The sequence below is a fragment of the Podarcis erhardii genome (assembly GCF_964252035.2).
Source record: "Podarcis erhardii genome assembly, chromosome: 10".
Taxonomy (NCBI): Eukaryota; Metazoa; Chordata; class Lepidosauria; order Squamata; family Lacertidae; genus Podarcis; species Podarcis erhardii.
The window spans coordinates 13,226,852-13,247,906 of record NC_138500.1 but is presented as its reverse complement, the minus strand read 5'-3'; the positions used below and the strand labels follow the sequence as shown (position 1 = coordinate 13,247,906).

At 45.1% G+C, this 21,055-nt stretch overlaps 1 protein-coding gene and 1 long non-coding RNA gene across 13 annotated transcripts in view; one reads left to right on the top strand and one right to left on the bottom strand.

Moving 5' to 3' along the window:
* LOC309352041 overlaps positions 1-21,055 on the bottom strand; it is an 802,957-nt gene that overhangs the window by 735,663 nt on the left and 46,239 nt on the right. Inside the window, exon 2 of the long non-coding RNA XR_014161052.1 lies at positions 7,768-7,802. This is a non-coding gene — a long non-coding RNA (uncharacterized lncRNA). The remainder of the gene's footprint in view (positions 1-7,767; positions 7,803-21,055) is intronic.
* SOX5 (SRY-box transcription factor 5) overlaps positions 1-21,055 on the top strand; it is a 767,649-nt gene that overhangs the window by 709,746 nt on the left and 36,848 nt on the right. For all 12 annotated transcript variants that reach the window (XM_081879778.1, XM_081879776.1, XM_081879777.1 and 9 more), the window contains 2 exons: positions 2,770-2,944; positions 12,472-12,644. In XM_081879778.1, the coding sequence (XP_081735904.1) occupies positions 2,770-2,944; positions 12,472-12,644 (348 nt within the window). The remainder of the gene's footprint in view (positions 1-2,769; positions 2,945-12,471; positions 12,645-21,055) is intronic.

Here is a 21,055-nt window from a genome sequence, read left to right as displayed (position 1 = left end):
ACTGCCTTTACCTCTCCACTTCTATAACCACGGCTGGTAGTTTCAGAACTGCTTATGGGATAAGAGGAAGGGAACAGGAGGAAGAGAACTGTCAATCCCTGTCTGTCTGTCTCTCTCTTTGTCTCTCTCTCTCTGTGTCTGTACAACTGCCGTCTCTGGAGGCAGTGATGGGGAAGGTCTGACTTTTGTGTGTGCCAGTTACCGCTGGACGTCCATTATGGATATATTTACTGGTCAGACGTTTTTGGGATAAGCTAGCGACTCAGTAGATAAGCCAGTGACTGGCGGTATTGTTCAGTAAACGACAATGGCACGATTGTCTATGGGCCCAGATGTGCCAGGAAATTCACCGTATTGTGCATTTATGATGAAATGAAGATCTCTATGAAAGGGGAAAGAAAATAAAGGGAGGGGGAAAACTGGCTTGGAGATGGGGAGGGAGTAGGTCTGGGGCTTTGTTTCCAAAGCAGTAAGGGTGCATTATTATTATTATTATTTCTTCTTCTTCTTTTGTTGTTGTTGTTGTTGTTTTAAAAAAACCTCCCTCTGTGGCTCCTTGCATCTCTCACGCTTTGGCTGTAATTTCTTGCTATCAAGGTCATTTAAATAGGCTGCAATACGCAATGGATGTGTTCCCAGAGGTCAGGAAAAGCCTCTTTAGCAGAGCAGCCTCTCCTCTGCTTCTGCCAGGTCATTCCAGCTTTGCTGCCCCCAGCCCCCACCCAGTCAGATGGTGCACAATGCAAAGTCCTCTTAAGTTGCACTTTCCACTTGCAGCAATGTAGTCCGTAGCCCCACCAATCACCACCGCTTTGCAAGCTCTTTTTAGCCACGTTGGCAGTGGAGATGGACAGACTGCCTTGCTTCGAAACCCTCAAATTTCAATGAGATCTGGGTTCGTTGCTCTGGTTTTCATTCCTCACAGTGGTGTTTCAGACCCCACCACGAGGTGGTAGAACCCTTAGGTGGCCAAGTGGACGGTGACCCTTAAATCGAGGGCAAGGGGTGCTCATTTTTATTGCTCCACCCACCTACCCACCCACCTCAAAATCCTAAAGCTAATATACAGTGGTACCTTGGGTTACAAACACTTTGGCCTACAGACTCCGCTAACCTGGAAGTAGTACCTCGGTACCTCGGGTTAAGAACTTTACCTCAGGATGCGAACAGAAATCGTGTGGCGGCAGCAGGAGGCCTCATTTGCTAAAGTAGTACCTCAGGTTAAGAATGGTTTCAGGTTAAGAATGGACCTCCGGAACGAATTAAGTTTGTAACCAGAGGTACCACTGTATTGCGCATTAGTCACAAAGGCTGTAGCCCCAAGCATTCCCTGTGGAGCTATTTTTCTATTTGCGGGGGGGGGGGGGTTCTTCAGAGTTGTGGCTTTTCCTATCTGTCGTCTGAAATGGCATAGTCCAGGCTGCTTCCTTAGAACTTTGCCACGTCATTCTGCCGGATGTGCCGCCCAGATCCCTGACTCAAGTTTCTGGTGTGCCTTGAGCCTCACCAACTTCACAAAAGTGACAGAGTGTGCAATAAGATGGTAACAGTGGGCAAGGCCAAAATCTCAATTACATTTCTAAGCGCGGCCAAATCTACTCTAGCAGCAAAGAAATGTTTGCTTAAGAGGCCTTGCTGGCAATCTTTCCGCTTAATGTACAAATTATTATAATTTGTGTGTTCAGGGGGTGTTCTTTGCTTTCTACAAAGAATGGCATATTTGGTTAGCAATCCGGAACCGTCGTCATTCATGATCACATTTTGTTTTCGTCACAGCAATGTTTGTATTATTTATTTTTAAAGGGGGGGGGGTATAAATAACATCGTCTGATCTAAGAGATTGGAGAACTGGTCCCATGCTAATAAAATGAAGTTCAATAGGGACAATTGTAAGGTTCTGCACTTAGGCAGGAAGAACCAGATGCAAAAATATAAGGCGGGGAACTAAGAGTCTTAGTGGACTACAAGCTTAACATGAGTTAACAGTGTGATGCAGCAGCAAAAAAGGGGAATGGTATTCCAGGCTGCATCAACAGAAGTGTGGTGCCCATATCAAGGGATGTAAAATAGTCCCACTCTGTTCTGCCTTGGTCAGGCCACACTTGGAATACTGTGTCCAATTCTGGGCACCACAATTTAAGAAGGATGTTGACAAGTGGAACATGTGCAAAGGAGGTCCACCAAGATGACCCGGAGTCTGGAAACCAAGCCTTATGAGGAGCACTTGAAGGAGCTTGGCATGCAGTGCAGGACTCTCAGCTAAAGCATCAATGACAGATAACCATCCAACCTTGGCTTAAAAACCTCCAAGGCAGGGAGTCTATTCCACTGTCGAACAGCTTTCTGACTGTTTTTGCTATCAGTCCTTTGTGATGTTTAGTTGGAGTCTCCTTTGGTTTGAGTCCTACCCTCCATAGCAGGAGAAAATAAGCTTGCTCCATCTTCTATGTGACAACCCTTGAGATATTTGAAGATGTCTATAATATCTCCTCTCAGTCTCCTCTTTTCCAGGCCAAACATAGCCAGCTCCTTCAACTGTTCCACATAAGGAACCGACCGCAACCCTGTGAACATCATCTGATGTTCCCTTCTTGATGTGCCTCCCCTACAAGAGGTCCAGAGGGCGGCAACATGAGAACAGGACTTTTCTGCTGTGGCTTCCCATTTGTGTAATTCTCTCCCCAGGGAGGTTTGCCTGGAGTCTTAATTATTATATGTTGCAGCAGTATGGCCTGTCTCACCTGCTTGGTTTTCTTATGCCCATTTTAGGACGACGTGGCCCAGCCATTGAACCTCTCGGCAAAACCCAAGACAGCAGACAGCAAGTCTCCCACATCACCCACCTCTCCTCACATGCCGCCCTTGAGAATAAACAGTGGGAGCAGCTCACTCAAATCTATACCAGCAACGTTAGCCAGTCCTTCGGCCAGAGTCAACACAATAGGTAAGTTCTCTTCCTTTTACTTTTCAGAGAGGAGCACAGGTGGTGATGATGATTATCAAGACTTTTTTTTCCCCACTAGAACTTAGTTCTGGCACCTCTCAGGTGGGCGCTATTGCCATTATAAGAGAAGGGAAGTTTTTTTTTAATCTTTGAAGTTTTATTCTGTTTTTAGTCCTCTGTTGGGGCTGGGGAAACCCAGCCAGATGGGCGGGGTATGAATAATAAAATTATTATTAATAATAATAATAATAGAGGAGTTCATGGTGAGTTCCGGCACCTCTTCTTCTGGAAAAATAGATCTGATGGTGATGATGATAAAGATCTCATCCTTCACCCTAATGTCCCAGGGTGGGTTACAACCATTAAAGCACCACTCTGAAAACATTTCAAAACAATTTACAGTCACAGATATGGAGGGAGAGGGGATCCTAAAAAATAAATACATTTCAAGTATCAAAAGCCAGGGTAAAGAGGTACATCTTCAGCATTTGTTGAAAGCTGTATAATGAAGATGTCATTTGTTTGTTTGTTTGTAATTAAGTGGGGGAAGTTCCACAACTTAGGGGCTGCCCAAGAGAATGCCCTCTTCCAGGCTGCTGCCACCCAGAGTTTATGAGTGCGGTGGAGCAACAAAGAGGGCCAGTGCTGATCTTAACACCCTAGAGGGTCATAGACTCATAGAGTTGTAGAATTGGAAGGGGTCCTGTGCGTCATCTAGTCTAATCTCCAGGGAAAGAGGGGGGTGTCTTTCAGCTTTGGGGGGCCTGAGTCATTTAGGGCTTTAAACACTAACCAAGAGCACCTTGAATTCAGTGTGGGAAAGAATTGGCAACCAGTGCAGCTATTTTAATGCAGGACTCTCGTGAGATCAGAGGAATAACCTCTGCCAAAGAAACCTCGGAGAACCTAACCTCCTCAAGGATTAATGTGGCTCCTTAATTTTAAGCTCTGGTTTAGAAAAAGGAAGCGAGTTTCTATGACTGGGCTGAAAGTTCTCCTTTGAAAAATTTTGGCTTCAAAATTTGCAGGGGAAGGGGGCCAAGGGGAAAAAAGGATGGCGCCCAACTGAGTGCTTGTGGGGGACAGTGACATTCGGCAATGTTTTCAGCCCCTCCGTTATCTATTCTTTTTATTATTGTTGTTTTTAAAATTTCACACCAATTCTGGCAGTAGGAGCTTCCCTAACGTATACTATTTCCAGACTCTGCAGGGTGGTAAAGGCTGGGCATAGAAATAGCAATGGATCTAGCTAGGTACAGAGAGTAATAGAACACCTCTCACAGGACAAAGGTCTGGCTGCTACATTTTGAACCAGTTGAAGCTTCTGAGTGTCTTCAAAGGCAATCCCACCATAGTCGCAGCACATTTCCCCTAATAATAAAAAAGCGTCCCTGGTTTTGATATAATGCTAGCTCTCGACATCTCCCCCCTCGTGTGCATCAAGGGAAATGTTTACTCTGGTGCACGCAGTGTTAGAAACTGAGATATGAAAGCTAGGAGCTGGCACCTTAAACCTTGGATATAGGCGCAACAATTGAATGTCTGTTCTTCTTGTTGTTGTTGTTTAATTGTTTAGTCGTGTCCGACTCTTCGTGACCCCATGGACCAGAGCACGCCAGGCACTCCTGTCTTCCACTGCCTCCCGCAGTTTGGTCAAACTCATGCTGGTAGCTTTGAGAACACTGTCCAACCATCTCGTCCTCTGTCGTCCCCTTCTCCTTGTGCCCTCCATCTTTCCCAACATCAGGGTCTTTTCCAGGGAGTCTTCTCTTCTCATGAGGTGGCCAAAGTATTGGAGCCTCAGCCTCCGGATCTGTCCTTCCTGTGAGCACTCAGGGCTGATTTCCTTCAGAATGGATCGGTTTGATCTTCTTGCAGTCCATGGGACTCTCAAGAGTCTCCTCCAGCACCATAATTCAAAAGCATCAATTCTTCGGCGATCAGCCTTCTTTATGGTCCAGCTCTCACTTCCATACATCACTACTGGGAAAACCATAGCTTTTACTATACGGACCTTTGTTGACAAGGTGATGTCTCTGCTTTTTAAGATGCCCTTCATGGATCACTGCCTTGCCATGGCAAAGAGGCTTATATAACTCAGAGAAGCTATGAGCTATGCTGTGCAGGGCCACCCAAGATGGACAGGTCACAGTGGAGAGTTTTGACCAAACGTGATCCACCTGGAGCAGGAACCGGCAAGCCACTCCAGTATCCCTGCCAAGAAAACTCCATGGACAAAGACAAGCATGGAATGTAAAGGCACACTTTTTTAATATAACAAGAATACAAAGCTGAAAATGAATGGACTGCAGCTAAAATATTATGTTCATTTTTCACATGGTCTAGTAGTCCTTCCCCTGCCCCAGCCCCCTAATATTCTTAAGAGGGATTCTTCTCCACTCTTTACAGAGTAGCTGGAAGTGGGGAGGCAGAAAATGGTCCTCCTTTCCTTCTAGTCTGCAGTTTTAATCTGAAATCTTAGGCGCAGTACTGCGCCCAGAGCTCAGAAACTGCTCACGCTAATGAAATTCCCTGTGGCAGAATGCGCCTAGAACAGTTTTGAACATGGGGTGCATGGGGTGGGGCACTGGGTGCACACTGGTGCCATTGGGTGAGGGTACCAGGAGAGCTGTTGGGATGCCACACACAACTGCAGTCCAGACATACTCCCCCCTCCATCCAACATTCAAAGGCACTTTTAAGCTTGTTCAACAAGCCTCGGAGTAGCTGCACGCACTTCTTAATTTTCCAGATAAAATCTTTTCCTTCCCACTTTCTGGTCTCTTCCCTGCATTTGGAATCCTTGCCATTTCCCTCCCTCCCTTTCAGTGAAATGTAGATTTTGAAAGGCTGTACCTGTAATGAGTGATAATGTAATTGGATAAAAGCTGTGAGGATGACTGGAGTTGTAAAGGTCACTCTTGTAAGGAGAATTAATGTGTTATACCATTAATAAACCATGGGGAACTGTGGACCAAAAGATAACATATTTAAGTTATTGTTAATGACATGGGCTTCGCCACCGTATATCTTTGTGAGACAGATATAGAAAGGGACTTTTTGAGGTTACTGAAGGGGATCGTGGTGCGTGCCGGCTAGGATAATGGAGCCTGGTCGTCGTCGTCTTCTTCTTCTTCTTCTTCTTCTTCTTCTTCTTCTTCTTCTTCTTCTTCTTCTTCTTCTTCTTCTTCTTCCTCCTCCTCTTCTTCTTCTTCTTCTTCTTCTTCTTCTTCTTTCCTTTAAGTCTGGGAAATCTCTGGCTGCTGCCAGGTTGCTGTTTGAGTTACAATCAGGAAGAGATGGTTAGAAGCAGAATGAGGCAGAAAGTTGATTCAGTTCTCCTTTAAAGTCAAATCTGTCAAAGCTCAGAAACAAAAATGCCTGGGCAAAGAGAAATATCTTCTCACCTGGTGCCAAAAATAATCAGACTTGAGCCTCTCTAGGTACAGCATTTGAGAGTCGGCACATTCCTGCCACTGATCATCACTGGCTTCACTTCCAAACGCAGAATCTGGAGAAGAGTCTTTGAGGAACATCTTAGTAGCATTTTTAAGATTGCCACGATTTCCTGCATGTGCCTAAGCTCAGTTTGTGACTTAGCTGCCATATTTTGTTTTACCTGAAGTTTGTGAACAGCACCCTCACATACAATTCATCATCGTGATCTAAATAGCCAAAATAGTGATTCATAAACTGGCCAGGCCATCCGAGGCCATATCTGTCACACCAGCCTTAGGTTATGTTTTGGTAGCCCGCTTGGGCTTCCTACACATGCACCCTAAAGCAAAGTTTCAGAAGTGAAACCCCATCAGAAATAGATGCAGCACTGTCTCCAAAAATTGGCGAACCGCCTGCCAACAGCAGCTCCATCTTGGTGGAATTTAAAGCATTCCTATCAAGACGCTGTATTTGGTACAACTAATAGCTTTAAATGGCTCCTCTTGCTCCTCCTGAAGTATCCTATGATGGTCTTAAAGATCAATTTGTGATTGTTCTGTAAAGCAGAACTCCTTCTCTGCACATCCTGAGGGGATTTTGAGGTGCTGCGTGTTCAGACCCCAAGACCTCCCCAATAAATCAAGACACAATTGACACAGAATTTAGTTTAAGGTTATTGGCATAATTTTGGCCAAACTTTATTGATTACAGATCGTGAATGGTTTGCTTAGGCATTGATTCCCGACTAGCTGCACCTGACCTCAGCAGGGCAGCACTGATGCCTGGACTCTGCCAGATGTCAGTAAGGGAAAACATCCTGGGGGAGCATTGGACCAGGGTCAGACTCACACTCACCCCAAATGCTCCCAGGGGTTCTGGCGTGGCCCTAACTCCTGGAATGGGATCAGACAAAAGCAAGGCGAGCCCCTGGATTCCTTTAACAGAATACCATTTGCACATGGGAGGGGCAGGTGTGACAACCTCCCCTTCACTCCACCTTGAACCAATGCCTAACCACCAGACCTTACAAAGTTGTGATGATTTGCTACGTGGCAGGTGAAACCCAAGTGGCACCAGCCAATCAGCCAAATGGGAAAATTCCTACTGGGCCCCTGTCCCAAAAGCAGACGACCCACAACGGCATAGCAAGGTCATAAAGGTAAAGGTATGGGGTTGCGGCGCACATCTCGATTTATCAGCCGAGGGAGCTGGCATACAGCTTCCGGGTCATGTGGCCAGCATGACTAAGCTGCTTCTGGCGAAACCAGAGCAGCGCATGGAAACGCCATTTACCTTCCCGCCGGAGCGGTACCTATTTAGCTACTTGCACTTTGATGTGCTTTTGAACTGCTAGGTTGGCAGGAGCAGGGACTGAGCAACGGGACCTCACCCCGTTGCAGGGATTCGAACCGGCGACCTTCTGATCGGCAAGCCCTAGGCTCTGTGGTTTAACCCACAGCGCCACCAACGTAATGAACCCTAAATATAAGGTGGGCAGGTGATCCGGTGCAGAAGGCAAAAAAGAGGAAGCTCAATGCAATGTGCAGCGGTATATATGGGTCCCTCGGTTAGTGCATGAAACTATCCCATTGCCCATTGATGATCTCACCGCAACGTGTGCTCTCTGGGGGGAGGACATGATTTCCGAAATGTTGACTGGAGCCGCAGCCTTCCTGAAATACGAGTTCCGCGATCCAGTTAATTCCCTGCAACCTGTCTCTTCCGTTGACAGCTTTTAAGAGTTGTTCTGTGCATTATGCAGATTGTGATGGTGGATTGAGGGCCCCCTTGGGTAGGTTACCTTTCCCTCAGCCCTGCTCAGAAGCCCCAGGCCATGTGGGGAAAGTGTGTGCCTTCTTAGGTCAGCATTGTCCCACTTTCCACCAGATGCAATGCTGCAGCAGCGAGCAGCCGCACTCCGACATTCCATGCACAGTGTGTGAAAGTAGCACACTGTAGAGACTTCCACCTCGCAAGCATAACATGGCAAAGTGGACCGAGAGACTCAACACCTGGACTTTAGACCACCTTTTGCCAACCTGGTATCCTTGAGATGTCTTGGGCGACAACTTACATTAATTCCAGCCAGCAAAATATCTAGAGGTTTTAGGCAAATGCTGCTTTGGAATTAAGGAGTGTGGGGAATGAATATTGTCCCACATTTAAAGAAAATAATGAAATAGAAAAGTAGGTTTTTGTTTGTTTTGTAATTTGTTTTTATTAAAGAACAAAAAAAAAGTTATAACAGAAGGAAGAGAAGAGAGGGGGGAAATGATATTTTCTTAACATTTGCATCCCAGCATATTATAGATATCTACTTTCCCATAAATCTATCGATATTCATTCTTAAGAAAAATAAATAAGGAGGCAAACATGGAGATTTTTTAGGATAGTACATTCTGTTGACTACTAAAGGTGGATTCCTACCCCAGTTTTTAAATTTACTTAGGGGGAAATTCATTAAGAATCAAGAAAAGGAAGAAACTCAGGCGTTCCAGTTACTAGCATATTTCACCAAAGCTAATAACAAAATTATAATAATAATTCTAAACATCATACTCTAACAACAATATAACAATCTTTCACAAACTCAAAAAGGTGTCCCTTTTTAATTTGTCCTGGGCTCAGATTTAGTTTTAGGGTTTTGTTCAGCCTCTCCCTGATGTGCTAGTTTATTACATGCAAGCAGTTGGGGGTTTGTTTTGTTTTTTCATGTTGGAGAGAATTTAAAATTAATCGACCCACCTTCAGTCTTGGGCTGAGAAAGTCCCAAAAATAAATAGCTTGGGCCTGTTCTACACATGCAATAGAAAGGACAACATCACTTTAAAGTGCCGGGGGAAGCGTGGGGTCTTCTTTTCATATGTGAAGAGCGAATGCAAGTGCTTGTAGAAAGCTAGCTCACAAAGGAACAGGCTTCTGCGATATCTTAGCCTTCTACTGTACTTGCGGTTAGGTGTTTTGTTTTTTTAAGCAAACCTAAAGCATTCAAGGAATGCCTGCTCCATCTGATACAGCACATTGTGCCACCTAATATTGCTGTAATTTTGCTACCCCCTCACTACCTTCAATGCCGAGATCAACGCTAACCAAGGCTTCCCCTGCCCACTCAAACTGGGAGGCTTCCCAAGCACCTAGGTTTTGATTTCCCAAGGAAGCGGGAATTGCCAAACTCCGTTGCTTTCAAAACAATTTTATTTTTTTCCAAAGCGTTTAAAAGCACACACACACACACACACACACACACACCAGCAACAACCCAACAACCTCTCAGCAGTGCCGCCACAGACGAACCTGACACCAGCTTCTCTCCCCGTAACATTTCAAAGCGGAGCGCGGAGGAGACAATGTTGTACATTCTTTGGCAATCGGCAGATCAGATAGAAGGCGCAAGCAATACGGCAAGGATGTGTAATGTGACATGATTAGACAAGGCTCTTTAGGAACAGAACATTCATAATTGAGACAAAAGAAAAGAGTATTAATAACACTTTCCTAACGCGGCAGTTAGCCATTTTATATTTCCTTTCTTTAATCTTAGTGTTTTTCAACAAATCATGGGATTTAATAGCGTGTTTTGGCAGATTAGAGGATTTATGGCCCAGATGTTTTTTGTTCTAAAAATGGATTAGGGTGTAAAGTTTGCTGGAATCCATGGAACATGTTGAGGCAAGCCGGTCATTTTGCGTGTGATTAGTGCCAGCCTTCTGTCTAACAGCCCCTCCATCTGTTACAATTCACCAATGGATCTGGTTAGATTTAGCCTCATGTCACAAACAGAAGCCCCTTTCCGGGCAATTTCATATTGCAGTTTTCAAGGCTGCTCTCGGAAGGGGGAGAAAAAATATAAAATGCAATAAATAAATAAATAAATAAATAAATAAATAAATAAATAAATAAATATGCAACTTTGATGCCCTAGCTTTAAAAGATATAGAGAAAGTGACCAGGTTAAGAGGAACGGAGAGACAGGTAGAGAAATGGCTGATATTAGGATTGGTTCCCCCTCCCCATCTGTTTGAATAGATTGGGGTCTGGAGGTCTTTATCCCCCAACAGTGTGTGTGTGTGTGTGTGTGTGTGTGTGTGTGTGTGTGTGTGAACTGCAGCCAAGGAATAAACATCTGACCCAGAATTAGCAGAGCGGGAATCTAAAGTCCATGGCACTATGGTGCCTTATGTGTTTCTCAGTGACAGGTGGCGTAGGGAGGTGTGTGTGTGCGTTTGTGTAGCTGCGAGTGATGTTCCGTAGCTGAGATTTATCCGCTCAGCCGCCGTATCTTACAGCAAAAGCATCATCACCTGTGGTTTATTAAGGGATTTGCGAGTTTAAGGAAACGGGTGTAAGATATTTTGATTTTCTCTTCCTGCCACACAGGCTGCAATTAAATAAGCTCGGCTCAGAGGAAGGCAATAATAGCTCCAGTTTTTTTGCTGCATGGGATTTTGTTTGCTGCAGCAATGAGGCGTGCTAGGCGCTGTACAGAACTTGACCTAGTTCCTATCCCAGCGGACTTAGATTATAAGTAGCATTGGCAAGGCAAGGTGAGCAGTCTGCAAAGGGCTGCTGCCCGTGGTCAGAGGTTAGGAAAAGGCCTTTGGGGGAGTGCTACCCAAAGACTGGAATGGGCTCCCTTAGACTGCTCGCTTGGTGCCCAGTGTTTGGCTCAGAACTAAGGGTTGTGCCCAGGACAGAGTTCCACTTGTGGAATGGAACTTCCTCTCCTTCACCCTGTGTGCCCCCAAAATCTGTTCTTGGGGGCTTCCTGGAGGGCAGAGCGAGAGATGGAGAGAAAAGAGGTGACTGGAGTGGGGTGGAGTTGTTGTTTGTTCACGATATAAAAATACAGAATTTGAACTCAAAACACCTAACAAAACAAAAATAGAAACAAACCAGTAACACACCCCACAAACAAATTTAGAAGGCCGTAGAATGGTTTGCAAACAGATTAAGACATTAGCAGGATTAAGGTAAAGGCCTGCAGTGATATTAAACAATTATGGATTATATGTGATAAATAATGACTAGTTTTAATTTGGAAATGCAGTAAAAATATTATAAGTATAAGGAGCTGCAGAAAAAGGGAGAGGGGAGTCGAAATGTGATATATGTAATAACTTGATTTTTAAGTTTGTTTGTTTTTTGCTTTTTGTTTGTTGTAAAATGAAAGTTATAAATAAAGTAAAAGTCCATAGAATGTTAATCAGCCAAAGGAAAGGCCTGGTCATAGAAAAACATTTTCAACTAGTGCCTAAAGTTATGTAATGAAGGCACCAGGCGAGCTTCTCTAGGGAGAGCATTCCACAAAAAAGGGAGATAGAGGGGAAGGGGATGTCAATGGGAGAGAAAAGTGGCTGGTCCATCTTTTCTTTTCTTTTCTTTTCTTCTTCTTCTTCTTCTTCTTCTTCTTCTTCTTCTTCTTCTTCTTCTTCTTCTTCTTCTTCTTCTTTTCCCCCCAACCCATCGCAACAGCCCACAACAGATTACTCTCTAGGAATGCAATCCTCAGGTTTTCTTGGAGTATGCCCATGCCAGTTAATTTCAATGGGCCTACTCGGAGTATGGCAAGCATTGGACCGACCCATAATCTTTATCTCCAGGGCTTTTGTTATGGCTCTGTAGTCTTAAGGTGTTCTTGGAGGTCTCTTTCCTAGCTTGTCTATAAAACAGGAATAATAGTGGCATGCTGCCAAAGGGGAGTAAAATTCATTTTGTTTGTTTGATTGATTGACTGACTGATTGATTGATTGATTGATCTTGTACACAATAAACAATTTCCTTATGCTATCTGGCCAAGCGAGGAAAAGTAGATATTTAGCATCCTCAAAACTTGTTTTTAAAGCCTCCTGATACCACTGATGATCTTTTATTTCCATATATTGACTGAAGAATGAATCAAATACACATCCATTTATACCACAGGGTGTTTCCATCCCTAATTCGAGGCACTAGCAACTGATGAGTTTGCTCATTGCCCAGCGTCCATTAAAAAAAGGCCACCTGAGTGTTTTGAAGATAATCGCTCGCAATGTTTCCTGGTAACCTTGCTTCTGTTTGTGTCCCTTCTCTCCCCTCCACCCCGTGCCTAGATATCCTTTCCTCTATCACATCGTCAGGGTACTTAAATGACCACGATGCTGTTACCAAGGCGATCCAGGAGGCTCGGCAGATGAAGGAGCAGCTACGGCGGGAGCAACAGGTGCTCGACGGGAAGGTTGCTGTGACAAACAACTTGGGTCTGAATAACTGCAGGACAGACAAGGTCAGTCTCCCAAGAATCCTCTTGGCAGTTCAGCTCCCAAGTGTTGCGCCTGACTGCTCTCTGTACCAGCCTTTCTGTTTGGAACAGGGGTTCGGTGGGGCTTTTCTGCTTGGAGGGCTGCATTCTCTTTTGGGGGCCACATGCTAGAGGCAAAAAAAATAAAAATGGATAGGGCAATGAATTTAAATTCTACCTCTGCCACACAACCTTTCCACACACACACACCAAGCTGTATCCTCTACCCAAGAGAGCAGAAAGCATTATCAAAGATCATGTAATTAACATCCCCTCTAGTTCTATGCTTGGATATGTTTTGAACTGAGCTTTAGTGACTGTAGGGGTACCTCTCCACCTCTCGTTCTGAGGAGGGCCTTGCTCCAGTCACTGCCTCTCACCATCGTCTACCTCACAGGGTTGTTTTGAGGCAACCATTCAGACCGCCCTGAGTACCTTGAGATGAGATTGGGAGGAAGACTGGGGTGAGGATGGCATAATAAATAATAGGAGGGGCATCTTGAGCCACTGATAGGGGCTTAAAGGTAAGGGAAAGGTACCCCGGACCGTTAGGCCCAGTCGCGGCGCTCATCTCACTCTATAGGCCAAGGGAGCCGGCGTTTGTCCGCAGACAGCTTCTGGGTCATGCAGCCAGCATGACTAAGCCGCTTCTGGCGAACCACAGCAGCGCATAGAAATGCCGTTTACCTTCCTGCCAGAGTGGTACCTATTTATCTACTTGCACTTTGACATGCTTTCGAACTGCTAGGCTGGCAGAAGCTGGGACTGAGCAACGGGAGTTCACCCCGTTGCTGGGATTCAAACCACCGACCTTCCGATCAGCAAGCCCAAGAGGCTCAGTGGTTTAGACCACAGCGCCACCCGCGATATGGTATGATATGGGGCTTAAGAAATTATATTTGGGCTTCTCCAATTTATCTTTCTTCTGCAATGTTCAGACTCTGCCAGTTTCTTTATTTATGTAATCCACACACTGACTCAAAGAAGGGAAAGAAGAAAGCTCTAATAAGCCCTTTTGCAAGGGTGTATGTGTTTGAATGTAACAAGATGAGTGTTTTGGTGTGGATTTTTTTTAAAAAGCACTATTCCATACTGTCAAAACGTATTATGCCTGGGTGATCCATTTGGTCCAAGTGGCGGGGGGGACATGCTTTTTTTTTTTGGAAATACATGTGTTTGGGAGATGAGCTGGATTTGAAAATAATGTTATTCAAGCTTTTCTGGGAGCAAAAGTTTTTGCTGACACGGAGGCTAAGCTGCTGGTGACGTCAGGCTGTCATGCATGTTTTGTGAGTTTTTCTTATGAGTCATGTTAGATGACACAGCAAAAAAAGCCAAACACAACCCCAGAAATGCCAAGCTCCTGTACTCTTCAACTGGGGCTCTTGACTGGTGTAGTGGCTAGAGTTTCTGGCTAGGAACGAGGTGCCTAAGACCATATCTCCAGCCAGCCATGAAGCTTCTGTCCAGCCAATTCCACTCAGCCCAGCCTACCACAAAGAGTTGTTGTGATGGAGAGGAGAGAGCGAGATGACAATGAGGTCCTTGGAGGAAAGGCGTAATAACTGTAGTAAAACTTAGTGTCTGCTACTATAGCTGGCTGCTTATCTTTACTGGTTCATGTAGAAGTTGACATGGATCTTTTGTGGAACCTAGATGTGGCCCCAGCCAGCATGGTCCACAGTCAGGGATGATGGGAGTCCAATAGGCCTAACAGCACCTGGAGGTTCCCCAGCCCTGCCATAAACAAAAATGGAGATTATGCAGCTATGACTTAATATAGTCCTCATTTAGAGAAAACACCATAGCTGTCAACTTTCAGATTTGAAAATAAGGGATCAGCAGCCTCACCAGTCCCGGGGACAGTCTACGGGATATCTAACAATCTGGGATAGCAGTGGGAAACGGTGCTGGAATAAGCGAATTTCCTGCAAAAAAAAGGGAATGTTGACAGCTATGGAAAACAGGGTATCACCGCATTGGAGGTTGGGTAGGAAATTGTTCATCTTGCGAATCTCCTAGTTGAGAAAGGATTTGAACCCTGGGCTAGAGCAATAGGAAACACACACACACACCTTTTAAAAAATAGCCATACTTCTACTGCCTTTCTCATTCCTTGGTTTCCTTGTATTTCATCCTCGCCCCCTGCTCCCCTGTGAATTTTCACAGTGCAGGCTTTTTTTCTGCCCCTTGCTGAGTGTGTGAATGGACTCGCTGCTGCCTTTCCCTGCCACTTTCACAACACTGGAAATTGAGAGCTGTTGGCCAGGACAAGGGGCGTGGGGGGGGCGCAGAGCGAAAACCCTGAAAACACTCTTTCAAGAAAATGTCACATCTGTAAGGGGAAAGAAGTGCAGCTGTGTTAAAGTCTCCTTTATTTGCAGCTGAGGAAAACATAGAACTTGGGGTTTGGACATGCATTGTTGGTTCGGCTTCACTCTTCCAGATTTGCATATCAAAAGCCCTGTTGATGCAGCCAGACAGGATACAGAATATATAGAAGGAAAGAGGGAGGAAGATGATGGCAGCAGGCCTCAGCCTCCATGACAGACTTCTTCAACAGGGTGCTCTCCAGTTCCCATCACACCTGACCATTTCCCGTGTGGTCTGGATCTGACGCGAGTTGCGGCCCAACACATCTGGAGGGCCCCCAGTTGGGGAAGAGTTCTTCATTCCGTCATCTGTTCCGTGCATAAACTATCAAGCTTACTGAAGTCCAGGGCCCTCTCACAACATACTGTTTTGTCTCATGAACAGGGAGGGCAAAGAAGGGGAAGATGGAGGAAACAGGTTTGACTTGGAAGGCCAGGAGAGTTCAAGATGACCGAAAGTATTAGCTTGGGGATAGAAGAAGAGTGCTGCTTGCTCAGGTCAATGGTCCATCTAGTCCAGCATTAGACACCTAATGAGAGGGACCTAATCACAACAGCGTTTTCTCCCCATTTGTGATTCCCATCAACTGGTCTTCAGAGGCGCAACACCTTTGACCGTGGAGGAAGACCATAAAGCCATAATGTGTAGTAGCCTTCAGTTCCTCTTCTGGGAGCTACTTCCATAGTTAAAACTATGCACTGTGTGAAGAAGTGTTTCATTTTGTCTTTCCTGAATCTCTCAACATTTCTGCTTTCTTGGAAGTTCCCAAGTTGTAGTATTATGAAAGAAGGAGAAAAACTGTTCTGTCTGCTTTCTCTACACCATGCATAGTTGTTCTACACCTCTTGGTAGATTGTGATAAGCTTTGGAAAGCAAAGATCCCTGATCAATGGTAGCTTTGTGGGAGATTATTTTTATTATAAACTGCCCTGTGATCCTCGGAGGAAGGCTGATATAAAACTGTTGTTGTTGATGTTGATGTTTACCCAAACCTTAGCTATTTAGATTGCAGAGGCTTTATTGTGATCACTGTTCTCCAGTTATCAGTGCACAGAGTTATATTCACAGCACAGCATTGTGAAACTGGTAGCTTAAGACCAGAATTAAATATTACTGGAGCATTAAGCCACTTCTTCTGAAAACAGCAGACCTCCCATTCCTCTCTCACCCAGTAACATCCAGTAAAACAAAATGCACCACAGGTCTTCAGCACACTCTTTTTGAGTTTTATTTGATCCATTCTAAACAATCACAGGGAAGAAGCTGTTTGTTTTTAACAGAAGCTGATCCTTCTCAGCATGTCAGATCCTGTGTGATTCTGAAAGTTCACATCAAAACCCAGCCCTGCCTATGCCTCCTTAGAGCAACTTATTGAAATAACCTGATTCTTGGACATTAAATAACTATCACTGGTCTTGATTGAGACCATAGCATGTGACTTAACCTGTTGCTCCTCTATTGTGGTCCTGGAAATATATCCCCATGAAAAGTCCATATGAGCCTCCTGGTCATTATAACTACAGTACCCTGCAGCTCATTTTTGGCCCTTGGCTTTATTTATTTAGAGCATTTTTACCCACTGAAAAGGCTCCCAGAGAGGTTTATAACAATCAATAAGACAGTCAGGCTTACAGTTTAATCCAACCCCCAGCAATGCAGGAATATGCATCCTTACGGAGATTGAACATGCAACATTGACATTATCAGCACCATGCTCTAACCGACTGAGCTTTTTGTACTTTTCCTGGCTCGGTAAGAGTGTGCAGCAAGGTTAGTTAAAAATGACTTGGACTTGGCCCCAGAAGTTGTTCTGAGCATGAGGACTCATCCCTGTGGAGGTGAAGTGGTAATAAAAAGGGTACCCCTAAGCATGTAAAGAGTGCCTTCTCTTACCAGTAAGAACTAAGCAAGATGCCATCCTGAGCATGCAGCAGCAGCTGACGATGAAAATTGCACTTAAGCTTTCCCCAACATCTGGCAGAACATCTGGCTGTGTTGTCACTGCATTTTGTGTGCCACTGCTCCATGTTATTGGCTGGCAGTGAGCAGGGAGTCATGGAAGGTTGTGCTGTTGCCACGACACACTGAAAAGCTCTTCTAGATATAATGGAGGGGTGGGAGTGGCTCTGTGGGTGCCATGTTTGGTGTAAGCCATGCATTTGTCGCAATCTCAGTTTTGACCCTGACTTCCTAACCTACTTAACTGCCATCCCAGACACTTACAGGATTAGAGGGGAAACCACATTGTGAGGGTAACTTCAGGACAAATTCCCTGGCCTCTCTTATTACACAACTTGAGCAATGAATGTAGTGTGGCCCACTTTTTGTGGTGGGTGAGAGAGAAGAATCCCCTCTTGATTTCAGAGGGGAAAGTGCCTCATTCTCCAATAACCAACTCTCTTCCCCTTTTTTGATGCTCCCAGCGAGCTCAGCAATGACCTCCCTGTGCAGCAGCCCAACAAGTGGAACGTACTCTGTGTGCAAGCCCCCCCCCCAAGTGTAAAATATGGGGAAATTGCTGCAATTTCGGGCATTTTCCAGAGAGGAACTCTGGAGGACAAAAAGTGCTTGGCATAATAGGCGTCTCTCACCACCTAAGATCTGCTTTAGAGGAATAAAGGGCAGCTTTGGTTGTGGGGGGAGGCAAGAGCATGGGCGGTGTGAGGTGGGGGGGGCTGCAAATGAAGAGTGAGTGTTGATGGTGCTACAGATAGAAGAGCCCCAGCAAGGGAGGTGGGGAGAGTGGTGTTGCGCGGGGAGAAAATGGAGTGTCAGATATAAGACGAAGTGATCGCAAGCACAAAGGAATTTATATTCAAATATTTAAGCATTCTTGAAAGGATGCTCGGAGCAGAAATTCCTTTTCTCTGCTCCCCATGTAGAAATGACTTTAACACTCAGCCAGATGCTAATGCAAAGTGACTCAAGCTATTCCTCGCAAGCATAGCTAAATTGCCGTTATTTGTTAAGCACATTGAATTCAGCTGTGGATACAGCAGTTGGTTGCATTTAGAAAGCATCTGTACTCCCCTCTCTCTTCTCCTTCTTCTTCTTAATCCTCCAAAGCAGAGACAAGTCTACCTATCTCCTCCTCCTCCGCTGGCCCCCTCTCCCTCTCCTCCCTTGCGCTAGCTGGGAATTGTCAAGTGACAACCGACCAAATCCTTTTGGACAGGGAGCCTTCATCCCAACTCCTATATACTTGCAAAGCGGGGCCTTGTGGTCGGGATCAGGGAGCCCATTAAAAGCGCTTTGATGGTATGGAAATCCATCTTCATGAAGCAGGCCAGGCCCCTAAGCAGCCTGCTGTTTAGCTGTGGTTACAGATCAGTCATTCACTTCGGAGGGCAGTAATTGTGCTGACGGCTTGTATGGCAAGGGAAGTACATAAAATAATCCAGGGCCCTCCGCCGTGGCACTGTGAGTTAATCTTCTTTAATACAGATCAGCTGTTGTTCTAACACATGACTTTGCGACGGCCCTGGTGACTCCACTTCAGCTTTTTTGATTAAGTAACAGGAGCTACAGCCCTCATCTGTGTCCACTTTTCGTCTGCCACTTTTCGGTTGTCAAGCTCCGTCTCAAACTCGTCTCCTTTGCTCGTTTGCATGCCTTCGTCTCCGAGTGGGGAAGAGCAATCCCCTTTCAGTGTTATGCGCTGAAAGGAGGCAAGCAGCCACCAGATTCCTCCCCTCCCCCCAAATCCCCGACCCCAGCAAACCTCTGAGGTAAACTTGGTGGCTAATGCTCTGAGGAACATCTGAGGAATTCTGAGGGAAGCGAACAGCCTTTCAGTAAGACCGGCAAAGCTTCGCAAGGATGGGTGAGGTGTTTCCATGGACTCCCAAGGAACCCACACAAAAAACATGAGTCCAGCTTGTTGCTTGCTTGTTCGTTAAGACCATATCCATCCATTTTAAAAACTGTCATGTTGGCTTTAACAGCCATGGCTTACACCACAAAGAATCCTGGGGACTGTAGTTTGTTGAGAGTTGTTAGGGTCCTCAAATTGCAGAGTGGTTTAACAGTCAGTCCCCTTTCCCAGGGAACTCTGGGGATTGCAATTCGGCGAGGGGGATAGGGGTCTCCTAACAACTCTCAGCACTCTTGACAATCTACAGTCCCCAAGACTCTCTGGGGAAATCATAGAATTGTAGAGTTGGAAGGGGCCATGAGGGTCATCTAGTCCAACCCCCTGCAATGTGGGAATCTAAGGCATCCATGAGAGATAGCTATCCAAGGTTTTAGCTCTGCTTAAAAACCTTTAAAAAGGAAAGAGAGTCCACCACCTGCCAAGGAGTCTCTTCCACTGTTGAACAGCTCTTACCATCAGAACGTTCTTCCTGATGTTTAGATGGAATCTCGTTTCTTGTAACTTGAAGCCATTGGTTCAAGTCTAGCCTCCAGAGCAGGAGGAAGCAAGCATGTCCCCTCTTCCATGTGACAGCCCTTTAGATATCATATCTCCTCTCAGCCTCCTCTTTTCCAGGGTAAAATTCCCAGCTCCTTCAACCGTTCCTCATATGGCTTGGTTTCTCGACCCTTGATCCATGCATGTTAAAGTAGCATCATAGTGCTTCTGATGTTTAGTGTGAGTGTGGCCATAGCCCCAAGAGGCTCTCAGAGCACCTCAGAGAAGATTCTCAAAATGAAATCACACTCAGATCTAGTAGAGGAACGAAAGTTCCATGGTATTCATACAGGCGCCATACATGCTGACATCCCAGCAACAGAGTCATGGCCGCTTATCAAGATGGGGAGGTGCAATGCAACGTGAGCATTGTCTGTGTGTGGATACACCACCGGGAATGCCAGATTGACTCTGCTGGTGTGCCCACACTGTGCCAATGTTCCTGCCATCTTGCCTGGTACCTGGCCATTCTGTGTCCATTTGGAACCAGGATTATTCAGGCAGTATTTCCTATCCTCATCCTTGCTCTTCCCAGGCATCATGTTAGGCAGAGTCTCCACCTACGTCTTCTTAAGGAAGCAGGGTAGGGCTAAGTAACTGGAAATCTTTTTTGGTCCATGATGGAGGCAAGTCTTCCCTTGGTGACTTCTGCCAGGCAGCAGGCCCTCTACTTCAGGGGAGTAGGGCTGAGCTTTGTGGCCTTTACTCAGTCTGTGATCTTTTAGGCTGTGGGGTGAGATGTAAGGGCAGATCAAAAGTTTTCCAGAGAGAATTTTGAGGCAAACTTTCAGGGCAGGGGAAATTTCAGAGGCTAAAGGGGGAACTGTGTATGGAGGAGTGTTCACATGCAGATGGTCCCACCAGTTCAAGCCTCAACTAAATTATTGCCGGTAGCAGGGACAAGATGAACTATATATATATATATATATTTTATAAATATTTATTAAAGTTTTTAAATACAATACATAAATAATAAACAACATTACTTATATCATAACATAGTTTCATCACTTCTTTGGACTCCCTCACGTCTCCCGCTCCCACTTACATCGTTATAATTTTTTTTCAAGCAAATTATCATCTTGTTTAGAACCTTATATCCGCTCACTTAAATAAAATCTAGCAGTTCTCCAAAAAATTTATATTTTCCTTAATCTCACTTATCGTCAAATTCAAATCTAATTCAGTGGTGGACAGTTATTTATGATCTAGCATCCTTCTTAACATTCAACCAAATTACAATATTTTTGTAGATAAATCTTAAATTTCTTCCAGTCTTCTTCAACCCTCTCTTCTCCCAGGTCTCGGATTCTGCCAGTCATCTCGGCCAATTGCATATAGTCCATCAGCTGCATCTGCCACTCTTCCAGTGTGGGTAGATCTTGAGTTTTCCAGTTCTTAGCGATGAGTATCCTTGCTGCCGTTGTTGCATACATAAAAAATGTTCGGTCCTTCTTTAACAAGAAGATGAACTATAGACCCCTTTTCACCTGACTTGGCCAGCAACTATGGGCCTTATTACTATTATAGTTGTTATTAGCACCATGTGGGCAGGGAACATGGACATGTTTGCTTCTGAAACTACAAAATATCCAGCTATGCTGATGTCACT